This window comes from Neodothiora populina, assembly GCF_041146345.1.
Source record: "Neodothiora populina strain CPC 39397 chromosome Unknown canker_contig_8, whole genome shotgun sequence".
NCBI lineage: Eukaryota > Fungi > Ascomycota > Dothideomycetes > Dothideales > Dothioraceae > Neodothiora > Neodothiora populina.
This window is the reverse complement of record NW_027191411.1, coordinates 1156151-1182509: the sequence shown is the minus strand read 5'-3', so window position 1 is coordinate 1182509 and position 26359 is coordinate 1156151. Positions and strand designations below refer to the sequence as shown.

General features: G+C 50.7%; 9 protein-coding genes across 12 annotated transcripts; 5 read left to right on the top strand and 4 right to left on the bottom strand.

Moving 5' to 3' along the window:
• Positions 1-249: 249 nt before the first annotated feature.
• Positions 250-1191, top strand: AAFC00_006865 (uncharacterized protein; the record flags this gene model as incomplete). Its single annotated transcript, XM_069346884.1, has 1 exon — positions 250-1191. The coding sequence occupies one exon, from the start codon at positions 250-252 to the stop codon at positions 1189-1191; it is 942 nt and encodes a 313-aa protein (XP_069199762.1).
• Positions 1192-4500: 3309 nt separating this feature from the next.
• Positions 4501-5559, bottom strand: AAFC00_006864 (uncharacterized protein; the record flags this gene model as incomplete). Of its 3 annotated transcripts, XM_069348513.1 has the most annotated exons (4): positions 4501-4859; positions 5088-5125; positions 5183-5266; positions 5324-5559. In XM_069348513.1, 4 exons carry the CDS (start codon positions 5557-5559, stop codon positions 4501-4503), a joined length of 717 nt encoding a protein of 238 aa, XP_069199760.1. The 3 variants fall into 3 exon arrangements, with proteins under 3 accessions (XP_069199760.1, XP_069199759.1, XP_069199761.1); XM_069346882.1 differs by having other exon boundaries at positions 4501-5125; XM_069346883.1 differs by having other exon boundaries at positions 4501-5125; positions 5324-5520.
• A 1297-nt stretch (positions 5560-6856) lies between these two features.
• On the top strand, positions 6857-8311 carry AAFC00_006863 (uncharacterized protein; the record flags this gene model as incomplete). Its single annotated transcript, XM_069346881.1, has 7 exons — positions 6857-6887; positions 6949-6968; positions 7026-7046; positions 7101-7169; positions 7232-7327; positions 7391-8018; positions 8076-8311. The coding sequence occupies 7 exons, from the start codon at positions 6857-6859 to the stop codon at positions 8309-8311; spliced, it is 1101 nt and encodes a 366-aa protein (XP_069199758.1).
• Positions 8312-9047: 736 nt separating this feature from the next.
• On the top strand, positions 9048-11158 carry AAFC00_006862 (uncharacterized protein; the record flags this gene model as incomplete). Of its 2 annotated transcripts, none has more annotated exons than XM_069346879.1 (5): positions 9048-9190; positions 9248-10587; positions 10636-10747; positions 10815-10947; positions 11057-11158. In XM_069346879.1, the coding sequence occupies 5 exons, from the start codon at positions 9048-9050 to the stop codon at positions 11156-11158; spliced, it is 1830 nt and encodes a 609-aa protein (XP_069199756.1). The 2 variants fall into 2 exon arrangements, with proteins under 2 accessions (XP_069199756.1, XP_069199757.1); XM_069346880.1 differs by having other exon boundaries at positions 10815-10953.
• A 1250-nt stretch (positions 11159-12408) lies between these two features.
• Positions 12409-13588, bottom strand: AAFC00_006861 (uncharacterized protein; the record flags this gene model as incomplete). Its single annotated transcript, XM_069346878.1, has 2 exons — positions 12409-12889; positions 12942-13588. The coding sequence occupies 2 exons, from the start codon at positions 13586-13588 to the stop codon at positions 12409-12411; spliced, it is 1128 nt and encodes a 375-aa protein (XP_069199755.1).
• Positions 13589-14560: 972 nt separating this feature from the next.
• On the top strand, positions 14561-14728 carry AAFC00_006860 (uncharacterized protein; the record flags this gene model as incomplete). The annotated part of the gene is made up of 1 exon (XM_069346877.1): positions 14561-14728. The coding sequence occupies one exon, from the start codon at positions 14561-14563 to the stop codon at positions 14726-14728; it is 168 nt and encodes a 55-aa protein (XP_069199754.1).
• A 745-nt stretch (positions 14729-15473) lies between these two features.
• On the top strand, positions 15474-16149 carry AAFC00_006859 (60S ribosomal protein uL24; the record flags this gene model as incomplete). Its single annotated transcript, XM_069346876.1, has 3 exons — positions 15474-15492; positions 15567-15679; positions 15871-16149. 3 exons carry the CDS (start codon positions 15474-15476, stop codon positions 16147-16149), a joined length of 411 nt encoding a protein of 136 aa, XP_069199753.1.
• A 5162-nt stretch (positions 16150-21311) lies between these two features.
• Positions 21312-22173, bottom strand: AAFC00_006858 (uncharacterized protein; the record flags this gene model as incomplete). The annotated part of the gene is made up of 2 exons (XM_069346874.1): positions 21312-21723; positions 21836-22173. The coding sequence occupies 2 exons, from the start codon at positions 22171-22173 to the stop codon at positions 21312-21314; spliced, it is 750 nt and encodes a 249-aa protein (XP_069199752.1).
• A 445-nt stretch (positions 22174-22618) lies between these two features.
• Positions 22619-23830, bottom strand: AAFC00_006857 (uncharacterized protein; the record flags this gene model as incomplete). Its single annotated transcript, XM_069346873.1, has 1 exon — positions 22619-23830. The coding sequence occupies one exon, from the start codon at positions 23828-23830 to the stop codon at positions 22619-22621; it is 1212 nt and encodes a 403-aa protein (XP_069199751.1).
• Between the last annotated feature and the right edge of the window lie 2529 nt (positions 23831-26359).

Sequence of the window (26359 nt, the reverse complement as noted above, 5' to 3'; positions counted from 1 at the left end):
CTACTTGTGGTGTTTTGACGATGACATCATTGGGGATTATTGGTAAGTTGAGGTGCAGCTAGTGCGGGGTACCTATGTTGGATTATTTGTACAAATCATTCAAGAGCGAAGGTAGGTAAGCTGCAAGCCATACCTTACCCTAGTCGACAAGCTCCATATATACCATTGTCGAGAGTCATAAAACCTTCCAGGCCGTTCCAATCGAATCTTGACCACATAAGATACGACAATAACTCCTCAAACACGATCATGACTGCGATATTTAAACCAGGTGCCACGGCTCTGATTACTGGCGGTGCCTCCGGAATTGGCTATGCTTTTGCTCGTCTCTGTCGCAGTAAGGGTATGAATATTGCTCTGGTGGACAACAACAAAGACTTTCTCAAGACTGCAACGGAGAAGCTCGAGTCCATCAAGTCGAGTTCCCAGTCCGCCATCAAGTCTTTCTCGATGGATGTCTCTGAGATCAGCGAGTGGCAGAAACTAAAGTCCTCCATCGACGCTGATTTCGGAGGCAAGGTTGATCTACTAATGCTCAATGCTGGAGCAGCTGTCAAGGCGAGAGAGGGTATGACTCCTTGGACAGACTTGGAGCATCACACCAAGACATACAACACCAATGTGTTCGGCGTACTGAACGGCATTGCCACCTTTTTGCCGGGCTTGCAGGACAAGAAGGAGCCCAGCACAATAATCATCACTGGCAGCAAGCAAGGCATCACGAATCCACCTGGGTCTGTGCCTGCCTACAATGCTTCCAAGGCCATGGTAAAGCATCTTACTGAGCACTTGTCCCACGACCTTCGCAGTCAGAGCCCACAGATCAACGTGCATTTACTCATTCCTGGCTGGGTATACACGTCTTTCGGTGGTAATGCTGGTCCTAATGATGAAAGCGAGGTTCAAGATAAGAAGCCCAAAGGCGCTTGGCTTGCCAGCACACTTGTGGACTACGCAGTCCAAAAGATCGACGAGGGGAAGTTCTATATCGTCTGTCCCGATGGCGATGTGACAGAGGAACTGGATCAGGCCAGAATGACCTATCACATCGGCGACGTCACAGAGGGAAGGAGCGCATTGAGCAGATGGGATCCGAAGTACAAGGACGAGGCGGCCGAATGGATCAAGAACGACGCAGAAAAGAGGACGCAGGTCGCTAAGAACACCGACCACAAGCAAGGCAACTACTAGGACAATGGTCGGAGTTTGAGTTCTTATAATGACAAAAATACGCTTTTTTAGCTCGAATATAATTATTGGTTTCGTTCTATGATTCTAAATTGGAGATGACCTTTCGTGATTGAATGTGTAGAGGCTGACTGTCTTTTCGCATCATTAGCATGTCATACTGAAGTGTGTCATGTATGCAACGAGATAAGAGTTTTGGTCGACGTATCAGAAGGAACAATTGTACAATAAAAAAAATTAAAGGTGTCCTCAAAGACTCTTTGGTCTAGGATCCCTTTTTATCATCATAGTGAGGTTATAGGAGGTTGTGAGAGGAGAGTCATCGCTTACCTTAGTAGTTATAACAGCGAAGAAGTCATCGCTATGAGGAGCATCTCAGATTATGACAATGGTTACGTTCCTGCGGCCTGTATGTTATGTGGTGTTGAGATGAAGAATCACAAGAAAAGCTTCAAAATTGGTAAGAAACTTTCCTGAGTGAGAAAGGAAAGCTCGAGGTCGAGTTTGACTCGTTTGCACTTTTTCTACCATATCGCGCCTAAGCAACCTTCCTTGACTACACACCTTTCTACCATATGAATGAATAGCACCTTTGTGATAAGCACTCTCTAGTGCTACTGGGTAATGTTGTTAGTGCAACATAACTTCCAGTCGTCACCATGCTTTCGTTCACATGCAATGACATTTTTCAATCTGACATCTCAGACAACAACCTTTGCAGCTATCAGATCAGCTCACCAGCTACGATCCGACAAAGACACGTTAACTTTCCTGTTGGGAGATATGACGAACTTGTAGCATGATTGAAGTCTCTGACAGACCGTCGGCCGTAGCAGTGAGCTCTCCAAAGTCGGGCTCTTGCACCACTACTGCTGTCGCGCCTAGATGAAGTCATAGCTCACTTGAGCCTGACTGATCTCACACACATGTAGGTGATAATGTGAGTTTTCATACACCCCTCCCCTTGCGATGATTTTCGGTGAGCGAGTTAGTGAGAGGATTATATGACCTTGTTCTTTCGATGCTCTGCAGTGCTGCATACCTGCCTATGTCCTCCGCTCACTGTACTGCTCTCACGACCACGAGCGCGGCAGTCTACTCACGCTAAGGCCCGTCTTGATTTTCGTGGATGTAACAAGATAGCCAGGAGAGATCGGCTTGACCAGACGGGATTTCAACAGGGTTTGCTTTTTTCAGCAGAAGAGAAGAGTATTCACTACTGTTCTAATCCTCAATGGCACCCTCCCAGAAGACTATTCGTCGGTCTCAGCGTCTGGCAGCAAGGGCCAACATGGAATATGAGATTGTCTATAGCGCAGAAGTCGAGTTTGAGTCTTTTGTTTTCCTCGCTCACAAACTCGATCTGTCACTTGGTCAGCTTCATGACTGGCTCCGATCTGATCTGGTAGCTCCATACCTCCGTGTTTGGTATGCCTCCGCTTTGAAGACTACGAAGCACAAGCAGCATGTCATTGACTGCATCAAGTCCTTGCAATATCATAACGAAGTATTCACGGATGACGCGAGCAGACCATCGACATCCGGCTTCCAAGCTGAGGTACTTTTGTCCTGCATGGCATTCGACCCAGATAAAACCGATGGAAGTCCAATAACGGAGGATGTTTGGGCACGCGCAGTACATGATATAGTCAAAGCCAACAGCGCTGCCAAGAAGCTCAGCCATCAGGTCTTCGACCAGGAAGCAATGTGGGCTCACTCCGTCACAATCAGTATTCTTTCGCTTGCGTTCTGGAGTTTAGTTTGGGATGGTGAAATTCATAGTCCCTGGACTCCTATTGTTCCAGGTCACACATATGCTCCTGCTCCCGCTGACCCAGGCATCATTGCTTGGTTTGAAGAACATGAGGGCTGGGCCATCGGCCCACAAGATAGCCCGTACGAATGGCCCGACCATGACTCCAGTGGGGAATGGACCCCATCGCTTGTCAACGATCAGGTTCTTACAGACAGGGACACTGAGTCTGAACAAGACAACACATCCATCCAAGACAAGAGTGTCACGACTCCACAAACCGCAACGAATATGCATGACCAGCAGAACATCACGTCCGCCACATATGACCTCGAACTGCCCCAAGACAACCATGACTTCGGACCAAGCGTCCCGACACCGTCTCAGAGAGACAATGAAACCAATGACGACAACAACAAGCCCTACCCCAGCGAAGTCCACACCAGTGTCGAAATCTACACCCAGCACAGACAACCAGAAAAGGCAACCACACCACCACCACCACAATTGAACCCTACCCCTAACACCAAAAGATCCGTAAGCCAACTCCTCACGCCACCAAGATCCAGCAAGCGCATCCGCTACTGGATCAAAGGCCTAGAAAGCCCGGACTGAGCGAACGACGTTTCGAAGGATGGAGACCTGACACATGCATAAGCACGCGAAACAAGGCACGACATATCGTAGCCCCTGCACGCATGAAGGCCAGAACATGAGCAAAAACAAAAGGACCCTTCTCGATCTTCCGTCTGACAGCACAGCGGGGAGGCATCTGCGAGGAAAAGCACAATAATAAGTCTCGCTTACAGATCTAGTGCCGACTATAGAAAGCGAGGCAGGGATATTCAAGACATTCTCTATAGCTGATCTGCACCTTTAGCACGATAGTGGACAGGGGTCCAAGGCACAGAGGACTTGTCGTGCGTGTGGACTATCCAGCTATCTATCTATCTACTGTCTGCGTTAAGCTGAGCGTGCGTAACTCGCCTATGAACCCGTTTAACGGTTTTACCCGCCGCGACGCTCTCCACTCCGTTTCCATTCGTCAAATCCATTCTGGCTTTAGGGGCTAGGCCCGAACGAGGTTAGGAATTGGGGTGTGATTCTTATTGCCGATACGATATGGTAATGTCTTCTTCTTCTGAGGTTAGTGGGCTGGAAAGCAGTCGTAATGGTTCGTTACAATATGGAACGTAATCACACGTTGCACTACAAACTAATAGGCGTTCGAAAAGACATTTGCCTACAGAACGAACGATGTAACTTTTCGTTAACATCAGGTGTTGCATTGCAATGATTCAAGTGGCCAAAATAAATTGAAAAAGAATATCATATGCCAAGTCTTTCATGTATATCAGATCAATTGCTTTTTTGTGGCTATCTATCGAAAGATAATCAACGCTTGCGAATAAAGCGGTACCAGCCGCATACGAGTCTACGTTTTTATGTACAAAATAATTACATCATAAATGTCAAACTCGATGCTGCAACAAATCAAAATCTAGGAAACGAGGGATGGTTTGATGCGTTTCGTGGTCGTAGAAGAAAATCCGGAAGCTCTACTTCGCGGTGACGGTGTTGGTGCTAGTGACAGTGACGGTCTTCGTAGCAGCTGCGCCGCTGGTGACTGTCGATGCCTTGGCCGTAGCGGTGACGGTGCGGTAAGTCGTGGACGACGATCTCATCATGCTTAGGCACTTGCAGGCGGCCGACACAGTCGGGCTGGACAAGCTGCGAATGGCCGAAGGAGTTGGAACGGCAGAGGATGCTTGGCGAGGAAGCTTAATGATGTTGGTAGGAAGGTGGATCTCATCTCTGCGGACGCGACGGCGGCGCTTCAAGCTGCAGGCGGAGGAGGATGCACTGGCCGACGAGGAAGACGAAGATGAGCTGGCCGCAGGGGTCGCAGAAGTAACTGCTACTTTAGTCGTCAGCCTTGTGCTGCTAGACTGCTTGCTGGTAGGCGCTGCGCTAGAAGACTTCGCGGTCGTGGTCGGCTTCGCTGTGCTTGAGGTCCTCGCTGTGCTTGAAGACTTCGCCGTGCTTGAAGTCTTCAAGGTGCTTGAGGTCTTCACAGTGCTCGAAGTCTTGACCGTGCTCGAAGTCTTCGCGGTAGCTGCCTTTGCAAGGGTAGAGGAAGACTTGCGGCTAGAAGTACTGCTCGAAGCCGCAGCAGAAGACGATCTAATGCATTGTTAATAATTGCTACTGAGTAGGAAGAGAATTTGTGTGAAGACATACGGTATGATAGTAACAACCTGGGTGACAGTGACAGTAATCGTCGAGGTGCCGGTAGTGGCTTTAACGGTAGTGGCAGCGGGTGTGCTGCGTCTTGTCAGCACAAAACCATGGCGAAGTCATATCACTCAATGTATATCATACATAGTTGCAGCAGTTCTCGTGGAAGTGACTGTGAGTGTGGTAATGCTCAAGTAGGAAGAGCAGAAAGATTTGGCATTGGTGGGATCCTTGCGCAAAGCAGTAACATATTTGGCAACTGCAGGGCAAGCAACTGTCGAAGTTGTTGCTCTTGCTTCAAGAACATTATAGGGCTGAGGAGCAGCATTTGTAGCTAGCATGAACGAGCAGATGCTCAGAAAGAGAGTAGGAAAATGCATTATTACAGCGATTGTAGAGATTGTAGTAGATGTAAAGTGAAAGGAGAGTGTTAAACTCGAAATGTATATTGAAAGCGTATGATCGAAGGAAATATGAACAGAGACCCGATTGACCTCTATATACTCGGGTAGTAGAAGACGATTGCGGTCGTTTGTCATTGGATGAGACACGCTGAGAATTACCAGATCTCGACTGTGGCGTCTCCCTAAAGAGCGGGATGCCAAAGAGATGGGTAACTATTCAACGGTCATGAAGGACCTGCGACACACCTGTAACGGGTGCCGAGACCTGGTGATGAACAATGGATTTCATTGGAATGAAAATCTGTGACTTGTGAAGCACAAACCTCGATGGTGACAATACTCGTCAGACGGGTCAACGAAAGGGCGGTTGCTACCAAAACCCCCTTGTCGATACAGTATACAGTATCCATGGACGAAATGCTTGACTGTATTGTGAGAAAAGATAGAGCGGAGATGGACATTCATGCGAGAAAGTCAATAAATTGACCGTTGGACGGCTGGCAAGCCAGAGGCCAGGCTTCGACACGTTGCCCACGAGCAAAGCCGTTGCGGAGTGACGCGGTGGAGAAGATGTGCCGTGTGCTGTGAGCACTTCTCTGTGCGGACTTACTCCTGGAGTCTTCCACGTAAGGATGCGGCTCTGAAACAACACGTTCAGCCAGACATGAAAGTATTTGTAGACTGTCGGCAGTCGAGGCAGTGGCCGCGGCAAAGGCGTTGTGCTGGTACACTCTGACGTCGCGAGTGCGACACACACGTGCGGTCTGCTTTCAGAGACCAAATGTGCCTGACATCGTGAGACATACACAAATGATTTGCCTCTCCATACATGAGGCATGAGTCGCTCAACACAAATCATCCCTCGGAAAGTCGAAAAGTCGAAAATGCGCGTAACGTGTCTTTGAGCAGCTCAGGCCGGCGATGCAATCATAAGGTAGAGCCGTCGATGTAACACCGATACGTCACATCTTGAGATAGCGAGACCATGGATGGAGTGTAGTAGATCAGGTAGTCAAGACCAAAGTCAAGTCTGCAATAGGCCATTGTACGAGTCGACACTGATCGAGTATGGTCAGATACCTTATCTAGGTAGTAGGCGACCTCTGAGAAAGCTGTAAAGCGGCGTGAGGTGGGGACTACCGACACCGGCGTGACCGACTGCGATGTCGGCATCTTATTCTGGCGAAAGCTGGTGCTGACCCCTCCATGTCCACGGAAACTGGCCATCATCCAGAAAGATCATCTACCATTATCCACATCCATAATAACAAAAATGCCCGAATATAACATTGTAGTCTTTGCAGGTATGTGAGCACAGTATAGAATGTCTTGACTTATGAATTGCTAACCCGCTGTCTTTCTCAGGTGACCACTGTGGTCCTGAAGTAAGAGCTAGATGACATGACACGATTTAGAAGACTCATTTATTCACATTGTTGCAGGTTACCGCTGAGGGTATCAAGGTAGCATGAGCTCGACACAATCAGATATATCGCAAAAGCTCATGTAGCTTCTAGGTCCTCAAAGTGATTGAGAAGGAGTCCAAGGACATCAAGTTCAACTTCAACGAGCAGCCATTGGGTGGAGTAGGCGAATCTTCTGTGTTATTTCAGGCAAGAGCCGGACGCTGAGCATCTTTATTTACCAGGCTTCAATTGATGCACACGGCACACCTTTGACCGACGAGGCATTGACAGCTGCCAAGAACGCAGATGCCGTCCTCCTCGGAGCCATTGGCGGTCCCGTACGTTGAATCGGCATACCATTGTTCCGTCATGACAAGCGAGCATCTAACAGATACGTCTAGAAATGGGGGACCGGCGCTGTCCGCCCTGAGCAGGGTCTCCTTAGGCTCCGCAAGGAGATGGGTACTTTCGGAAACCTTCGACCGTGCTTCTTCGCGTCCGACTCTCTGATCGAGGGTTCTCCTCTCAAGGCTGAGGTCTGCCGCGGCACCAACTTCAACATCGTCAGAGAATTGACCGGTGGTATCTACTTCGGAGAGCGCAAGGAGGATGATGGAAGCGGCTTCGCCATGGATACTGAACCCTACTCCCGCGTCGAGATTGAGCGCATCACTCGTCTCGCAGCCAACCTCGCACTTGCTGAGGACCCTCCCTTGCCTGTCTGGTCTCTTGACAAGGCCAACGTGCTCGCCACTAGCAGACTATGGAGGAAGACAGTGACCGAGCTCATGGCAAAAGAGTTCCCCCAGCTCAAGATTCAGCATCAACTCATTGATTCTGCCGCCATGATCATGGTCAAGAACCCAACCGCTCTCAACGGTGTGATTGTCACAAGCAACCTTTTCGGCGACATCATCTCCGATGAGGCATCCGTGATTCCTGGTTCTCTGGGTCTTCTCCCTTCAGCTTCTCTCAGCGGTATCCCGGACGGCAAGAGCAAGTGCAACGGCATCTACGAGCCTATCCACGGTGCGCACTTTTGACCTATCATCGATTGCCATCAAGTAGCTGACATGCGTATTGCAGGTTCCGCACCAGACATCTCCGGCAAGGGAATCGTCAACCCTGTGGCTACGATCCTTTCCATCGGCATGATGCTCAAGTACTCTCTTCAAGAGCCTGAGCTTGCCAAGAAGGTCGACGAGGCCGTCAAGATTGTTATCGAGCAGGGCATCAAGACTGGCGATATTGGCGGCAAGTCTAAGACCTCTGAAGTTGGCGACGCTGTCGCGACCGAGCTTGCTAAGCTGCTCAAGGCATAGAGTGATACATGGACGGGTGAAGTGAATGACAAAAGTGTTACATAGTCTACATGATATGAATGAAACAAAATTTATATACGATGCGGCGAAATGCGCATTAGCGAAGATCTCCTGTCTCGCGCCATCATGTCTTTCCTTCTGTTCTGCTGTATTGTGAAACGGATGGGACAGACGAGATTACGTCCAGAATAACAAGTCAGATGACTTGTTGATCTCTTGGATGCTCATTGAGATGGTCCACTTTACGGGCCATAGTCGGAAGTCCTGACATGTGACAGCGGACGGCATCTCCCGCGGGACCAAGATGCTCGATGACATGGGGGACTTACCATTTGTTCTATGATATTGTCTAATTATTGCTACTGTATTGTACATAACACCTTCTCGGACTCTTGGGAAGTTGCAGACGAGCGAAAGACAATAAGTGGTCGGCTTCATTGCTAGGATACCAGCTAAACTTGACCCCCTCTCTCACTTTCTCTTTCCCAATCTCATTGTCGCAGGCGTTGTTTGAGCTTCGCCGCAGCCATTCCCTTACCTTTACTGATTGATTCCCTCCTTCCTTCCTGAGTTTCCTTGGACTTTATTATCTCCACGCGGTCGCATCGCCTTCCTCTTCGCTCCTTCCTCTTTGCTTGCAGCATGGTCAGATATTGAGGCCGACAACTTCAACACACGCACACACGACAGCGAAATCTTGCTGATACAGCGCGGTCGAGCTGTCTTCCCAGACGCGATGGCGGCACCACGAAAATGGGGTGTTACAGAGCCCATCTCGACCAACTTTCCAACCGAGGCAGAGCTCCAGCTCAATGAGAGCTTGCTGTCTGAGCTCAAGGAGCAAAAGACATTCGAATCACCAGAGGCAACGGAGCGGCGGTGAGCGCAGAATGTACTATTCAGGTGTGTTTTGTAGAGCTGATGGTGTGATTATAGCAAAGCGGTTCTACAGACGATGCAGCAAGTCACATTGAAGTTTGTCAGGCATGTTGGCCAACTCAAAGGTCTTCCTCCCAGCGTCATCGACAATGCAGGAGGCAAGATCTTCACCTTTGGCAGTTACCGTCTCGGAGTCTTTGGCCCTGGTTCCGATATTGACACATTGGTCGTCGCACCCAAGCACGTGTCCCGGTCTGACTTCTTCGAACACTTTCCTAAGCTGTTGGAAGAGGCTTCTCCTCCTGGCGCCATTGAAGAGCTCGCGCCCGTCCCGGATGCTCACGTTCCCATCATGAAGCTCGAATACTCAGGCATCAGCATCGATCTTATCTTTGCGAGTCTACAGCAATCGACTGTCCCGCTCTCGCTCACTCTAGATGACAACACCCTCCTCCGTGGCCTCGACGATACCGATCTCCGCAGTGTCAACGGCACTCGAGTAACGGACGAGATCCTCCATCTTGTGCCGCAACAGAAGACATTCCGACACGCTCTTCGAGCCATCAAATTATGGGCGCAGCGCCGTGCTGTCTACGCGAACGTCATGGGATTCCCTGGTGGTGTGGCTTGGGCTATGATGGTGGCACGCATCTGCCAGCTCTATCCTAATGCAACCGGCTCGCTCGTCGTCGCCCGATTCTTTCATCTGATCAAAGACTGGAGATGGCCGACGCCGGTCATGCTAAAGAACATCGAGGATGGCCCTCTTCAGGTCCGCGTCTGGAATCCCAAGATCTACACCGGAGACAACCGCCACCTCATGCCTATCATCACTCCTGCCTATCCCGCCATGTGCGCCACTCATAACGTCACCAAGTCCACCTTGACCATCATCACAAGGGAACTCAATCGCGCTGCTGGCATTTGCACCAAAATCTTCAACGGCGAGCTCCAGTGGAAAGACCTTTTCACGCGGCATACCTTCTTCTCCGAAGGCTACAAGTACTATCTCAGTATCGTCAGCGCTTCGACTACAAAAGATGCCCAGCTCATCTGGGGCGGCCTCGTACAGTCCAAGGTCCGCCGTCTTGTCAGTGGCATCGAACAATCTCAGCCAAACGTCGAGATTGCTCATCCGTACACCAAGGGTTTCGATCGGGTGCACAAGGTCAAGAGCGAGGAAGAGAAGGACGAGGTCCTCCAAGGCAGCATCAAATACCAAGTCACCGAGGTCACCACAACCGAAGACAACAAAGACATCATGCAGCAGGCCGCTGCCAATGGTGATGCCGAAGCCCTGACGATGCCTACAACTAATGGAGAAGAACAGGACAAAAAGGACGCCTTCTCCAGTGTTTACACCAGTACCTACTATGTGGGTATTGAATTGAAGCCAGGTGCGTATGACTCGGTGGCAAGGATCGCAAAGTGGTTAATTTTCGCAGATGCCAAGTCGCTCGACATTTCATGGCCTGTCGCCGAGTTCAAACGCCAGTGCACGGATTGGCCACAGTACAACGAGGAGCTTAATTCTATCCGAATTGTGCACGTCAAGAGGTAGCCAGCCCTCCTTCGGCGGTCCAAGTCGTATTCTTCTTGTCTCTGTTTCTGACCAGTGGTCTAGTTACGATCTACCCGAGGACGTCTTCGAGCCTGGCGAAAAGAGACCAACAAAAGCCAAAAAGGCAAAGTCGGGCAACAAGGCCAACGGACAGGCTCTGGCCAAGAAACGCAGTCACACGGAAGCCAAGCTGGATGTACGTGTGAGTCCCACGGAGAGAGTACCCCTAGGCGGCTGATGTGATTTACATCATGACCTCAAGGGCAAGCAATGCTGTTATTGAGCTGACATTTCATCTTTGATAGGGTGCGGAAGGTCCCAATGGGGCGAAGCGTAGACAATCAGGAACACTTGGTGCCAGCGGCACAGGTGACGCGGCTTCCTCTATCCCTGGCATGATGACATGAGAAGAGGTCAGAATATTCTGACGCGAGACATGCAGACCTGGCAAGCACGAGCGAAACCAGCCAACCAAGGCAGGCATAAGCCGCACAGTGTTTGTGTGTGCAGCAAGCCATGTTGACCATTAGCTGGGGTTCGACGAAGGCGATGCTATCTCGACCTTGACGGAAGAACTTGGCCCATTACCAAGAAAGGTGTCCATAAAAGGAACAAAACAAATACAGCCAGCAATGAAGGTTGGTTCTTGTCGCCAGGAGTTGCGACGACTTGCTTCCCATGCGCTCAAATACTCGGCTGTCGATGCTGTTTCACTGAGATGGAAGCACATTCAACCTACTAATAGTCTGATCTAGCGGTGGCACCAAGTCTTTTGTTGCGACTAGTAGAAACAAAACAGAAAAAAAAAGGTTAAACAACGTACAGGTAAACATGTCGCGCGTGTCAACCCAGCGGAGCATATGCGATGGGTCCGCCATGTCGGAGTTGAAGTCGGCGCATCATCAATACAGACTATGGACGGCGAGAACTCAGGAGATGGTGACAACACCGAGAGTTGTTCTTGTTGATGCAAAGAAACAGGGGCTCTAACATGGAAAAGTAACAGCTGAAAGCAAGGGCAAGGGAATCAAAAAGATCAAAACGATGAAATCAGAGACAAGTCACAGGGATGACCTCGGCAGACAAAGGGGCAGACGAAAGAAGCAGACAAGTGAGAAACAGCGGCACGACCATGACAGTCACAACTAACCTTTCGTGCATCTCAATGGACCCCAATCCTCCCTATTCATAGGCAGGCAGGTAGTCCTTTTCTTTCCTATTCTTTCTTCTACTCCTTTTGCTCGACGCACTTTAACATTGTAGAGAGATGCAGACAGATAAAACACTCAGACAGACAGACAGATAGCCGAGAATCAAAGTCAGTGCAGTTCAAGGGCCAAAGGGCTCCGACACATCAATTATTGATATTGTCACGATCGTTGATCAATCAAGGAATTAGGGTCACCCAAGTTCAACTGTATAAAACTGTAACGAGGACAAGCATGAAGATAATGTCTGTTCGTGTGTGTGAGCAATGTAGATGGGATGGAAAGTCAGTCATAAATTCTTGGGTTTCGTTTTGTTTTTTGTGTTTCCCGAGCTTTGTTCCTGATTCCTACTTTAATGTGAGATAGAAGAACCCAAGTGTCAAAAAAAGAGATGGAAGATATAGAGATGGAACAGAATATTGAGAAAGTGAAGAGAAAAGGCTTTCTTTCTACACTTGTCTCTGCATGAGCGGATCACCGGCATCCAGCACGTTCCCGTTCGGTTCAGCAGCGACATCGACGATATCGCCCGCGCCACCAGCAGACGAAATGCCCAACCTCTCCTCCTCCTTTTTCTGTCTGGCGAGTTCCGTCTCGCGACGCAGGGCCTCGAGGTTCCACACATCCTTGTTGTCGTCTCCGTCGTCGCCATCGTCGTCGCTTTCCGAATCGCTCTCCTCCCAGTCTCCCTTTTCGAACATGGCGCGGCCGGTGGCTTCTTTCATCTTCTTGGCTTCGTCCTCGGCCGCCTTCTTGTCCAGACGCTCCTTTTTCCACTTGGCGAAGGTCTCGGGGTTCACGGGCGTCAGCGTGCCGCTTAGCTTGTGACGCTCGGATTCGAGGAAGTCTTCGAGGGTCAGGGTGTTCAGGGGCGATTTGTCCATTAGCGCTTTCTCGGCGGCGCGTTGTTCTTTTGTTTTTAGGACGAAGCTTCGAGGGGGTTAGACTTTGACAGAGGAAGTTGGAAGTGAAGATGACATACCCGGGTGGTAGACTGTGTCTGTACATGCACTTGTCGCCTCCGTTCGGACAGGTCCAGAACCATCCGTACTTGCCATCCTCGACGGCCTGGATGAAGTACTTGCAGACCTTGTCCGTCGTGGTCTTGGGGTTGCCGTGCTTGCTGTTGACAACGCTGCGCAGCTTGGCCTCGTCCCAGTCGGCCATGTCATCCTTGCGCTTCTCGTCGTCTTTGCTCTCGCCTGCAGCTCCTCCCTCGCCGTCTTCCTCTCCCTCGCGCGTGTCCGTGTACAGCGACTTCTTGGCGCTCTTCATGCCGACGCTGAGGTCGTGGCTGAACTTGCACTTCTTGCCCTTTTCGCAAGCGCCCTTTTTGTAGAACTGACACACGACGGTCTTGGGGTCGACACCGAACGGCACCTTCTGGATCTGCACGGGCTTGAACAGCTCGGCGGCCTCGCGTTTGGCGGCCTCGGCGGCGAGTTTTTCCTTGTCACGCGCCAGCTTCTCGGCTTCTTTTTTCTTTGCTTCGGGCGTCTTCGCTGTGTCTCGTGCGTTTTGGATCTGCTTGATCTGGCGTTGGGCGGCGCCGCCCTTTTTGTTCTTCATGCCGAAGGTCTTGTCCACGGCGACCTTGTTGGCCTTGGGCGGGGGTCCTTTGGGCGGCATCTTGGGCTTTTGTTTTGGTTTTGTATAGTCCAAGAGAGATGGAAGAGGTCGCAAGGCGTGGGTGGCCTTTTGGGGTTCGCTACAAGGCCTGCTTGGCTGAGAGTGATGTGGCAAGAACCAGCAAGATGCAAGAGTCTCAACAGCTCGAATGAATGAAGAGACTGGTGTATTCTTTTTTTTTCTGGAATTCGTGAGGAGGAGGAGGAGGAGCAGAAGACGATGATGGCAGCAGTAGTGGCGATGAGAAGGCAGAAAAAGAATATCTTTCTTGTGATACTTCTTGCAGCTGTCGAATATGGGGGGGGGGGGGAGAAACACCGACGTTACTTCTTTTTTTAATGGTGTATAATATATCTCTGCTTTCTCTAAAGTCACCAATTATTCTCTCTCACACGCTCTCTCTCGAGTCTCTCTCGGCTGTGGAGCGAAAATGCGAATTATAGTGGAAATAAAAGGGAACAAGGGAAAGATGACGAAGGTGGGGAATCTTGCTTCTCTGCTTCTCTGCTTCTCTGCTTCTCTGCTTCTCTGCTTCTCTCTTTCTGCTACAGGTTTAATCGTTCACTGCTCGATTGACTGTGTGTGCTGAGTCTTGTCACAGCCTGCCTGTGGCTGCGCACGAATCGCCGATTTCTACCTTCGAGTGCTGCACATGACTCGGGGGGTTGCTAACTCCGTACGGACTATTACGTGGACCCCGGGCGTTCGCTATACCATCAAGCTACCATTACATCTACTAAACTACCAAAACAGTACCCGAATAAATCTCACCTTCTGTCCATCAACCAGCCCAACGTAGTAAGTTCGTACCCATAACTACACCATCAGCCCTCTCATGCGACTCCGGCACTGACACAAGTCCCCTCCAAAAAGCCCACCAGACCACCCTTCTGCTCGGACTGCGCAACCGCACCAACCCATATCAACCAAACCTACATCTACACGGAGAGAAACAGGAACAAGAAACCAAAAATGATCTCAGACGCCTCCCTCTACACGCTCTCCATCTTCCTGGGCAGCACGGCGATGCTGGCCATCGTGGCCTACCACTTCCTCGAGGTCAACGCCGAGCCGGACTCGTTGTCTCCGTTGTCGAGTGCTCGCAAGGCGGATACTGTGCCCAGAGCTGTCAAGGCTTGAATCGAGCCTTTGTTGTCGTTGTCGCCGTGGGGACGGAAAAGAAGCAGCAGGGATCAAGGGCAGAATGGATCGGAGGCGGTTCGTTTCAGGGGCATAGAGCCGTTCGCATGGCGCAGTACATGCGAACTCAAAAGAGTATGAGACTGGAGCTACATGCGCTTGCTTGGGGGGGGGAAAGAGACTAGATTCGTCGAGCATTGCAGGAGTATTTATTTGGTTGGTTTGGCATCCGTCACGTCTTCTGGGAGGAGGCATAAAATAACGAGGTCTTGTCTATGAGCACGAGAAACACTATGCATACACAGACACACGCTGACATTGTGATTCACCCTTGTTTTATTCTGCCTTTTCTGTCGACTTTGGACCTCTATAATAGTAGTGCACTTGTACCCGGAACCGCGTCAGATGTCTGCTGCAGAGTAAAAGTGTCGTGATTCTCGAGTGCTGGCAAACCAATGTAGACTCAAGGGCCAAGACCTCTGTGCCCTTGTCCTTGTGGAATATACAGACTCTGGCTGGGCTATCGTATGTGATTGTTCGCCAAGAGTTCCTGACTCGAAACAAGCCCAAAAAGAGTCCGAAAAGAGTCCAAAAAGAGACAAACAAGCGGGACAAATTCGGCAAATCCCCCCAACAGATGCACGACGAATTTTGAAAGACTCCGACTCTCGCGCTTCCACTTTCTCGAATTTGACGACGCAGCGACGACTTTTGATCACGACAACCTCGCCCAACGCCCGCCAAAATGACCAAGATCAACACCTGTATGCTTGTCTTTCTGTGAAAAAGCCCACACAATGGAATTACTAGGGAAGCTGATGATCTCTGTGCTCTGCAGCTCTTTCCTCCTCGAGGAGAAAGTCGAGAAAGGCGCATTTCTCTGCTCCTTCCAGCGTGCGCCGCACCATCATGAGCGCCCCTCTCTCCAAGGAGCTCCGTGAGAAGTACAACGTATGAGTCGCCCGTTCCCCTGTCGTCTTTCGTTTCTCGCCGACGACATTGTATCGCTATTACTGCACCACACTCGGACGACTCTCGACAGATTTGCCCACTCCAAGGCAACCCCACCTTCGGTTCAACAATGCAGAGACGGAGACACAAAAAGAAAGAGAGAAGAGTCATCATTAACGCACTACCAACAGGTCCGCGCCCTGCCCATCCGCAAGGACGACGAGGTCACCATTGTCCGCGGCTCCAACAAGGGCCGTGAGGGCAAGGTCACCTCCGTCTACCGTCTCAAGTACTTCATCCACGTCGAGCGTGTCGCCCGCGAGAAGTCCAACGGTCAATCCGTCCCCACCGGCATCGCCCCCTCCAAGGTCGTCATCACCAAGATCAAGCTCGACAAGGACAGAGAGTCCATTCTGGAGCGCATCGCCAAGGGTCGTGAGCACAACAAGGCCAAGAGGACCGCTGCTTAGATATGGGGAACGAGAAGGAAAAGCTTGTTCATCATGCGGGTGCGGCGTCTTCTGTCTTTGCTGAAATTTGAGCGTTCCGCTTCACATGGCTGGCTGGCAAGATAAAACGATGGGGGAGGGGTTCTAACGCATAACTTGTTCTCCTCCTCCGAGGGCGGAGCCGAATGAAAAAAAAAGGTCCAAATTGTTTTGAGATTGCTCCATGCCAATGTCGAGACATTTCTATCGCGAGGTCCAATGAGATACCCTGACGATGGTTTGAAAAAAAATCAAAAGACGCCTGCCTCCCACCAGTGCCCTTTTCTTTCTTTCTTTTCTGTCCTTGTGCCGTGCGCGTCTCCTTCACTTGTACTGATATCCGCAGCCCTTCCGTTTTGTAACACCGCCAGCTCATCTACTACCCGATGGCCCTTTTTCTGCGTCCATGGCCAATGACGAGTCATACGACTGGCGAACATTGTAACCGGGCGTCTCAATTGGCGCCCTCGACTCTCCAGCTGACTTTCCGAATTAGATATCAAGTGGAACGGAGAGCTTAATTGGCGAGGAACATTTTCTTCTTGCGATCACATCTCGACTATTGAACAATTATGGTTCCTTCTCGACGTTCTTTGACCACCAAAACGGTACGCGCACGATTTTTCTTTCTTCTTCTTCACCCTTTTTCACCCTCATCTTCCCCTCCCCCGACTCGAAAGGATGATACACCAGCTGGCACCAGGCCGAGAAGACTTGTACTCTTTTGCTGCGGAATAGCTTGCACGGGAACTTGATGTTCTCTCTATCTGACTCGATTTCTTTTTTTTTTTTTTGGTCTTCAACCTATCGAAGAAGAAGCCATTACACAAAAGACTAATTCTCTGAAGAACAGGGACTACTCGAACGATACATTTTGGATGTGTTGAGGTGGTATATTGACCCATTGACGTGAGACAGTGCCGATTTGGTGGTGCGTGCGAACCAGTCGATTAATCCAACGATAGTCATCAGTCATCTAGATCCTGATATATCCCATTGCTTCCGGTCCCGATCTCTCTTTCTCCAAACTTCCCACTCAGTGGTACATGAACTACTTAGCAGTTTTTGTCAACAACTGCTACTTGTACTGTCCACGAATTCCCTCGCATCGCTATATACCTCATGTATATGTGTAGACATGTACTCTGCGCTCATCCAGTGTTTCCTCCCTAGCAGTGCATTCAATCACCTACTCAGATGAATCCTCTCCTCAGCTCACGGCAACCGCCCCCTCTTGTCTTGTCTAGTACGAAAGCACGATGCGATATCACGATACTGCGAAGACAAAGTGCTCAAGCAGTCAGTCGTTCAGTAAAGCCTTAGTAGCCTCGCTGCAGTAGTACGACAATTTCCCTCTCCACCTCCCGATTCTTTTTGCGCTTTTCACAAGGTTCAAATTCAAGTGTATGTGTGGGCGCCGTGTACGTGTCGACGAGAAGATATAGATATAGATATGCCAACCAACCGACCGACCAGCCAGCCGCCTCGGGCGATTCATCGCCGCGCCAGAGTCGTATGCGTAAGGTACTGTAGGTCTGGAGTCATACCGTTGACTTCAGATACACAGTCCAGTCGCCGTGACTCGTATCTGTGGTCTGGGTGGGTGTTATGTCGTCATGAAGCTCTGGAAATAGATCGGCGATATAGAGGTATTATCACCAGCGACGGGGAGGATTCTCTTAGCACACTGGGATATTATCAGCCGTCTTGGATGGACGATGGTCGCGCTAGGTGTGGTTGTGGTACCGGAGTATGGGTGGAGGGGAATCGGACAGGGTTGCCCCTTCTCTTTGTGGCGCGAAGATGGATAGGATGGAATGAGGCGCAAGAGGGTGATCTTGCGGCTGTGGTCTGGTAGATGAGCGTGTTTCGTCTGCGATGTCGAGGTTCTGGTTGTGAGTATGGGGATGGGCTGAGATTTGAACCGTGGATTGTTTGTCGTTTGAGAATACGTATTTGTTCTTAGCTTTGAGACTCATGGTATCAACATAGAAGGAAGAGAAGTTCGTCGCAGTCATGACCACCACTTCTCTCGCCGTGACAAAAACCTTCAAAAAGCTCCAAAACTCCCATTCAACTCCCCGAAAAGCCCAGATACGCAACCACATGCCCGCCCCAACCCGCCGGATTCTCACTCTCCTTAGCCAACACCTTGATTCCCCCACTCAAGCCCTGCACAACCATGTTCCTTACCTTTTTGGTCGCAAGCCCGTAAAACCAACTGTTCCGAGGCGTGTTCTGCATCTCATACGCGCTCTGCTGACAATACCTGCTCGCGTCGCCCGAGCACGCCGCCCATCGCCCATCGCTCCAGTCGCCGTTGAAGTCCTCGAAGAAGGTCCACGTGCCTATGCCGTATACGAAGATGTTCGCGCCGCCACTGACCCGCATGCCCCAGGCTTTATAGCAGTCTGCGTCTCGGCCGTCGCAGTCGTGGAAGTTGGGGTCGGCGTAGCGGGCGTCTGGCGTCCAGGGCTCGGGCGCGTGAAGGTTCGGCGATGAGGGTGGTGAGGGCTGCCAGTAGGGCGTTTCGATCTGCGCCATGGCGAGGTACAGGTCTTGGGCTTTGTTGATGTTCAGGCCGTAGAGGGTTTGGTGCTCCGGTGCGATGCCGTATAGCCAGGTGGGCTTCGTGCCTTCGATCAGGAAGCCGCGGCCCGTGGCTACGTAGATTGAGTTCCAGTTGCCGCTGGGACTGGGCTCCAGACTGTGGTCGCTCGTCCAGCCCCAGATGTCTTCTAGGTAGGCTGATGATGAGGCGGTCAGGTGCAGCATCAGGAAGCCAGCTTTGCATTGTGCTGGCGACGTGTTGCAGACGTTGTTGACGTTTGAGTCGGCTGATCCTCCTATTCTCATCAATGTGTTGTGCAGGCTGACGTCTCCCTTTTCGACTCCGGCCATGTTGACCTCGATGAGGATGGCGCCAGGGAGGATGTCATTTATGGTCACTAGCAGGTCGCTTACTTCAGCCTTGCCGACTGAGCCTGGTAGTCCGATCTGCACGACTGGCTTGGGGTTTGTGGCATCGCCGAAATAGGAGCCACTGCCTGAGATTACTGACCATACTTCTCCCACCAATCGCGAACCAGGAGGGATGGTGATTGTGCTGGTCACGAGATAGACGCCGTGAGGGAGATAGGTCACTTTGTTACTAGCGGCATTGCTGGCCACAGCTTTCTTGATTGCAGCAGTGTCGTCTGTCCTTCCGTCTCCCTTCGCGCCGAATGCTTTGACGCTGCCAAAAGCGCTGGCGAGCACATCTCCGTATTGTGGCATCTTCTTGACAAATGCTGTCCCGTCGAATCGCAGGAGGTTGGAGGACCTCTTGGTCTTGGGCAGGTTGATGCCTCGCTGTATGTGGCTTTTGGTTGGGTCGTCACTGTTATCGACAAACACATTGCCATGAGCCCACGTGTCGATGTTCCCAGTGATCTGACTATCCCCATTCAAGATCGAGACACTACCGCTACCGACGTTCTTCAAGTTCTCGACCAACACCGATGCTGACCCATCCTCGGTGTTCTGCGTTCTCAACACTGGACCGCAATTCTTCACGTTCGCATCAATCAGGTACAAGCCTGTAGCAGGACTGGTGTTGTCCACACAAGTGCCGCAGTTCTCAAAGTGTAGGTCCTGCAGCACCAAAAGCTGGTGACTGAGGACTTTCACTGCTGTGCGACAACCACTGAACTTTACGCTTTTGATCAGGAGTTGCTGGCCCGACACGGCTATTCCAACATTGCCACCGGTAATGCTGAGGTCCCCAAACATAGTGTTGGACAGGCCAACATTTTGATGATCGGCCATAACGATTCCTTCGTGTGCAGTATCGTCAAAGGGCATTACGATCTCCACATTAGACAGACTTGTCGCCTGAGAGACTCCCCAATTGAGTGCTTTGACATTCGTAGAAGTTGACATTCCAGTAGTGTCGATTCTGATATTGCGGATGCTGATATAGAAGTTGTTGGTGCCTTGAGTGGAGTGGTCATTTGCATCAATGACATAATTCGCCCCCACGCTGTCCGTAGGCTTGAGGACAGGCATGTCGAGCGGGTTACCTACCAAAGAAGTCTGCAGAAGTAAATAAAGAGACTTGGAGAGCTTGTACGTGCCTCCTGGGAGGTATACAAGAGCAGGCGTGCCAGTCACCCCGCCTGGATGACTGTTGCGATTTCCATCGGTGATTGCATGCTGAATAGCGTCACTATCGTCGTGAGAGCCATCGCCTTTGGCTCCATAATCTTTGACGTTTCGGAAGACTTTCCACGGACTGCCGTTGTTGTCATAGAATGGCGACGTGCCTTCGTGCTTGATCTGCTCCAGCCAGAATGTAGAGGCAGTAGCATCCACTGGGACTTCCTCAGTTGCTTGTAAGATCTGTTGGTCAGTCCCACGAAGTGCAGAAACCAGGCCCAGTATTGGTGCAAGAACGATGATCAACCTCATACTTGTTAAGCCTGCCAATGTATTAATGATGCTACGTTAGCTGGAGATTGTGCTTGCACCACATTTTCGAGCAGCGAGATGTCCATAGATGAAGCATATTATATACCGGCGAACATCGAATGCAGCTTACAGATGCCTCATATCATCTGCTGACAATGGCGCCCGAGGGGCCGTCACAGGACCGATATAGTCTATGCTACTTAACATGCTGTTCATACTAGCTGCATGATTGTGTCAACTATAGTGCTTCTCAAGCGAGGTTAGTGCGTTTGGCTGCTTTGCCAGATCGTGTGCAGGTATAAATTGAACCGTAGTTGGAGAACGGCCAGTGGTGGGCGTGTATAAGCTGATCCAGCTGACAATGTACGCCCAAACGCCCCCGTTACATATCCACTACGCATCAGCCCTGGCCCCAAGTCATCACAAGGTACTTGTTTGGCATGACATTGGAGCTGATCGAGAACGGCATAAGGCGCATAGTAGATCATGGGATTCATGGACAAAGGATGATTCAGCTCGCTAAGTTCCAAGTTTCGAAGACAAGATCGCCATCAGCCGCCCGTTTGCCCTGAATTGCACCTCTCTGATATGGTGTAGACTCGCCTTCGCGAAGGATAGGTCATATGACTTCTGTCATGATATTTCGAGATAAATGATGAGAACACTTCTTCCTCGTACAATTCACTCCTCGCGACCTACCACTTCTCGAGCATCGGCCTGATATCAATCTCGTTGGTGAATGCTTGTCGCGGCTGAACATGTAAGCCCCAGTAAGCCTCCGCGATGCCATCGGCAGAGATCTTGGCCTCAGCTGGCTGATCCTTCAACCAATCCTTGGTGCGTGGGATATCGATGACACCGTCAATGACTGCGTGAGCAACATGCACGCCTTGAGGTGCAAACTCACGCGCGATAGACTGTGAGAGGGCACGCATCGCGTACTTTGCGGTGCTGAAAGAGGACATGTGAGCGTTCGACTTCACGGAAGCGGTAGCACCGGTGAAGATGAGGGTTGGAGGATGCTGCTCTGCTCCTGCACTTGAAGTGGACGAGCCTTGTGCCAAGAGAAGTGGAATAGCAGACTGCGAGAAGAGAAATGCTCCCTTGCTGTGGGCATGTTTTAGCTTTGTACAGATCTTGCGGCGAACATGGCACAATGAAAGACATAGTTGTCTATGCCCCTTCGACATGAAATTGAGGACGAAAGATTAGAGCTTACCAACTGACGTCCCAGCTCTTTGACATATCGTCCGCTGTCAGCTCAAGCAAGCTCTTTCGCTGGAAAGGGCCACTGGCATTGAAAACAGCAGCAGCACATCGCTCAGATCCGAATTTCTCTTTGATCTGAGCAAAGGCACTCTTGACGCTAGCCTCGCTCGAGACATCGGTAGAGATACCCACGGCCTGCCCGCCGGAGGCATTGATTTCATCGACAAGGCTGGTGAAATTGTCCGGGTTACGTGCCAGCAGCGCCACGGGATATGCACGAGCAAATCTGCGAGCAACTGCTGAACCAGTGCCTGGGCCTACACCTGCGATCACGGCGAATGCTGACATTTTGGAGATGAGTGGAAGTGGGATTAAGGTATCGATGGAGTGGAAACAAGAGAGCTAAAGCTTTGGATGATGGCTGGAATGACTATGTTCTCGCTTGTCTCTGATGAACGCCACCCTTACTTTATAACAGTAGATTCACTCTCCCATATATAATCAGATCAACACTTCGATAGTACATTATTCAAGCTTAGAAATCATTCAATGGTGACATCAATCCACCCCGCAGACATGATGTGGGGAAGGTGTCTTCGCAAAGTCCGGAAACCGCGGTGTAGAGCTACCACAACCAGCAGTACAAAAGTAAGTATATAAATCAAGTGCTACGAAAGACAAGGCTGCAGATCCTGTGGGGGGTTTGAAGGTAGAAAATATACCCTGAACGGCTACACTAGAAGTGGCCCAACGAATGAATGCCGCTGTATGTGGACTTGATTAGGGAAAAGAACTATAAAAATGTGGGTATCTCGAAATGACTACTAAAAGACGCCTTCTCATCATTGTCTCGTTCTGATGTCTCCTGCTGCTGCTTTCTCTCGTCTTCGAGCTTTGCCTTTGCAGCACGCTCTGCTCTTCTACGTGCCATGACACTGCTACCTGCCGATGGCTGATGCGCAGTCGATGGCTTTGGGAAGAATGATTCAGTCTCATCTAGCACATGTGCCTTCGAGATTGCTGGGCTGAGATTTCTATGGCTGGCACTAGTCACAGAGATGCGAGTGCTCCGAGGAGCCGATCTGGACGGTGATTCATCTTCGCGAGTTCTCATCCTCTGCTCAGATGCTGTGGTTTTTGATTTGACGTTCCGTTCAGCGAGCGGACATTCTGCAGCCATCAGCTGCACGGTTGGAGCTTTCCTGGAAGAGGCATGCAGAGGAGCGTCCAGATCATCGTCCCCTTCCTCGTCGTCATGAGCTTCGTTAGTACTTATGCGCGAATTGATACGATCAGCCTTCCAACGCTTTCGAGCACTAGTGGGTGACATGGGCGCATGTTCTTCTTCGTCGCCGATTGACCTGCTCCATTCATGCTGTCTCGGTGGAGACTCGTACTGACTACGTGGTTTATCCAGACCCTTCGAGGCTCTGGTCTCGCTTTTGCCTGGTCCAACAACTCGTGCTCTGAGCTTTTGCATCTTACGAGGACTGCTCATCAGTCCTGCCAATTCAGTTCCTAGCCACGGATCATCGGCCTCACTCTCATCTGCGTGAGCCTCTAAGACCTGTGGATCTTCCCTTCGGACGACCTTCGCAGGTTTCACGCTCTTCGCTTTGTGCTCGCGATCTTTGGCGGCCTGTTTGAGACGTTGATACTCGGCATGATGGAGGTGCTGTGTGTAATTCTGAGCGGTCGCATAGAACTCGTCTTCTACCATCACCCATATGTCATCCTCAGCGAGACCTTCGCGCATAGTGAGATTATGCTCTGGGGGCGCTGGCGGAGGAGAAGTGGATGGAGTCCGGATGCTTTCCAACAAACGGCGTGTGGAGGGCGTCGTGATGCCCGCCGTCCCCGGATCCAGGCCATCGTCGGATCCGAGAGGTGTTGACACCCTGCGCCGCTTTGGTGGTGGTGGTGGGCGCGCATCACTCTTACTACTAGTAGTTGTTGTTGTTGCGGACGTGGATTTGCCCTTGAGCCATGGTAGTGTTCGTGTCATTGTAGTCACTGGCCCCAGAACTTCCTTGATATGATTACAGACATGTACCCAGACCTCACGTCGCTAATAACCTCATGGTGTGCAAGGTGTGCCATGCGTACATGCGCATGTATAAGACCATTGACTGCGATGAATCAAGAGTGACATCAAAGTCACGGTATGCGCCACAGCTGCCAAGAACACCACACCGCCCTCACCCACCGCGCCGCAAGTAAGTCGAGAACAACTGAAGTGCTTCCACCATGGACGCCAGTAAGATCATCACACTACTGTGCCTGTCGCGGAGACACAGATCGACAGCTTGTGCGAAACGTGCTAGACCGTAAATGGCATCGGAGGATAGGCCGGCCGTAGATGGAAGCGCTGGGCTGTAATTAAAGCAACTCTCGCTCTTGTCACGAATCACATAATTGCAGTAAGCTGCTCATGTCACTACTGTACATCACTTTTGATCATAATGCAGTGTTCGTTAGAGCCGTACATCCGAAGCTATGCTGTGTCGTATACCAGCAAAGTAATATGAAATACACTATAAAAAGCCTGTAGTGACGGCTGTCCACTGAGAATACACCCATGGCCGTGTGCAGAAATGTGAAACAGCCATCCTTGTACGTGGGCACGCCGTCCTGAAGCAGGAGCGAACGAGTGATCGCGTTCATTGTCTGTTCCAGATCACACAGTGTGATCGGGAAAACATGCTAGCGTTGGTATTGTACACTAGACTTCCGTGTGAGCTTTTTGTTGTGGTGAAGAACAATCCTCCTATTATATATATGACTACAATTCTCGCACGTTGCTTTTGATACCTGAATCTCGGAGTCTATCTTTTCGTCTACTGTACAGTAGCGGATACTTTAAAGACCATGCTTTCAATCATCTGCACTATCTGTGGATTCGCAGTAGTACTGGAAGCGTATCCTACACACGTCAAGGCCAACAATTACGCCGCTTCAACCTACGGTTACACTGCTGCGATTTTCCAGCCAGCCCTCTCTGGCTATTCAACACCTTTCATTTGCAGCGGCGCTCTCATTGCACCAAACCAGGTTCTGACAATTGCGGAGTGTATCAATGGTCTTACTCCATCAGACATAACCATTCGAACCGGTGCCTCCGATGCGACGTACCGGGATGTCAGCGTTGCGAAGATAACTGTACATCCGGATTTCGACAGTACCACCTTGGTAAACGATATAGCAATGATCCATCTGGCGAAAAACGTCTCAGGCTTTCCAGCAAAAAGGACCAATGCTATTGACACTTCTCATGATGTCACCCTTGTCTCGTGGGGCTCTCCCTCAAATGTCACGCAGACAATGTCCCTTGCACCTAAAATTGAGATTGCAGCGACTATGGATACAAGTGCTTGTGCCACGGCCCTGGCACCTTGTTACAAGGATCTGAACCCGTCTCAGCACCTTTGCACCAAGGTGTCTGGCGAGGGTCAAGCTTATGGCGACGGCGGTGGTCCTGTGATCGATTCAGCGACCGGCATGCTGATTGGCCTCATCTCTGGTAATCCTATCTGCGCAGGTCCTAGCAATATTGCATTGCATGTGCGACTGGCTGGCTTTCGGGACTGGGTCTCCAATCCCTCTGGAGCAAGATGAGAATGCGTTCTATTTCGGCATACCATAGAAGAGTCAGCACGCATCGTCCAGCATCGTCCAGCATGTTGGAAATTAGTTGCCTCGCGTAGAGCATATGCTAAGGGACTGAAACGATGATCGAAGCACATATTGATCAACGCTGGGCGTGGAAATGATCAATGGACTTGGCCTGCCTTCCTGCATTTGCTTTTTAGCGGTACATCTTGTGGCTTAGTTGTTGACGCTGCTCAGGGGAACTCTGTGCCAGCCAGTAGCAAGATTGCCTTTGAAATTGTAGTGTGGCGCGAATGAGTCAGGCTGCGTGTTGTAGCTCTCATCTACAGCCTTAACCAAAAATCCTTGTTCGACTTCATGCTTTTCGAACGCAATTCGCCATTGCGACCATGTCCAAGCTTTACTTCCTTTTGTCTCACCATTAAGTATCTGCGCCTGTTGCCACGTCTTGCCGTTGTCGGGACTGACGTCTACACGCACGATCCTTCGACCACCGCCAGAGTAGGCATAACCTTGTATTGCGATAGAGTCTTCCTCGAGACCGTAGACCTGGGCCAGCGTGCTGTTGGCAAGGCGGTCTCGAGGCACTTCTGTGACTGAAGTCATGGCAGATTGTACTGGCATTTCCTGTATACTGACGGCGCGATCCCAATTCGGATTCTTTCCCTCATTAGGTCCGAAGCACTTGTAGTCTCGTCGTTGCCACTGAGAAGTCGATTCTTCATCTGACATCATGATCTTGTTGACCCACTTCACACTGCGAGCCGCCACATGACCGGGCACAAGCGCACGAAGCGGGAACCCATGGTCTCTCGGGAGAGGTTTGCCGTTCATTTCGTAAGCAAGAAGGACATCTCCACGAGGATCGATGGCTTTGTCGATGGGTATAGAAGCACCATAGGCTTCAGCGCCAACGAATTGAGCA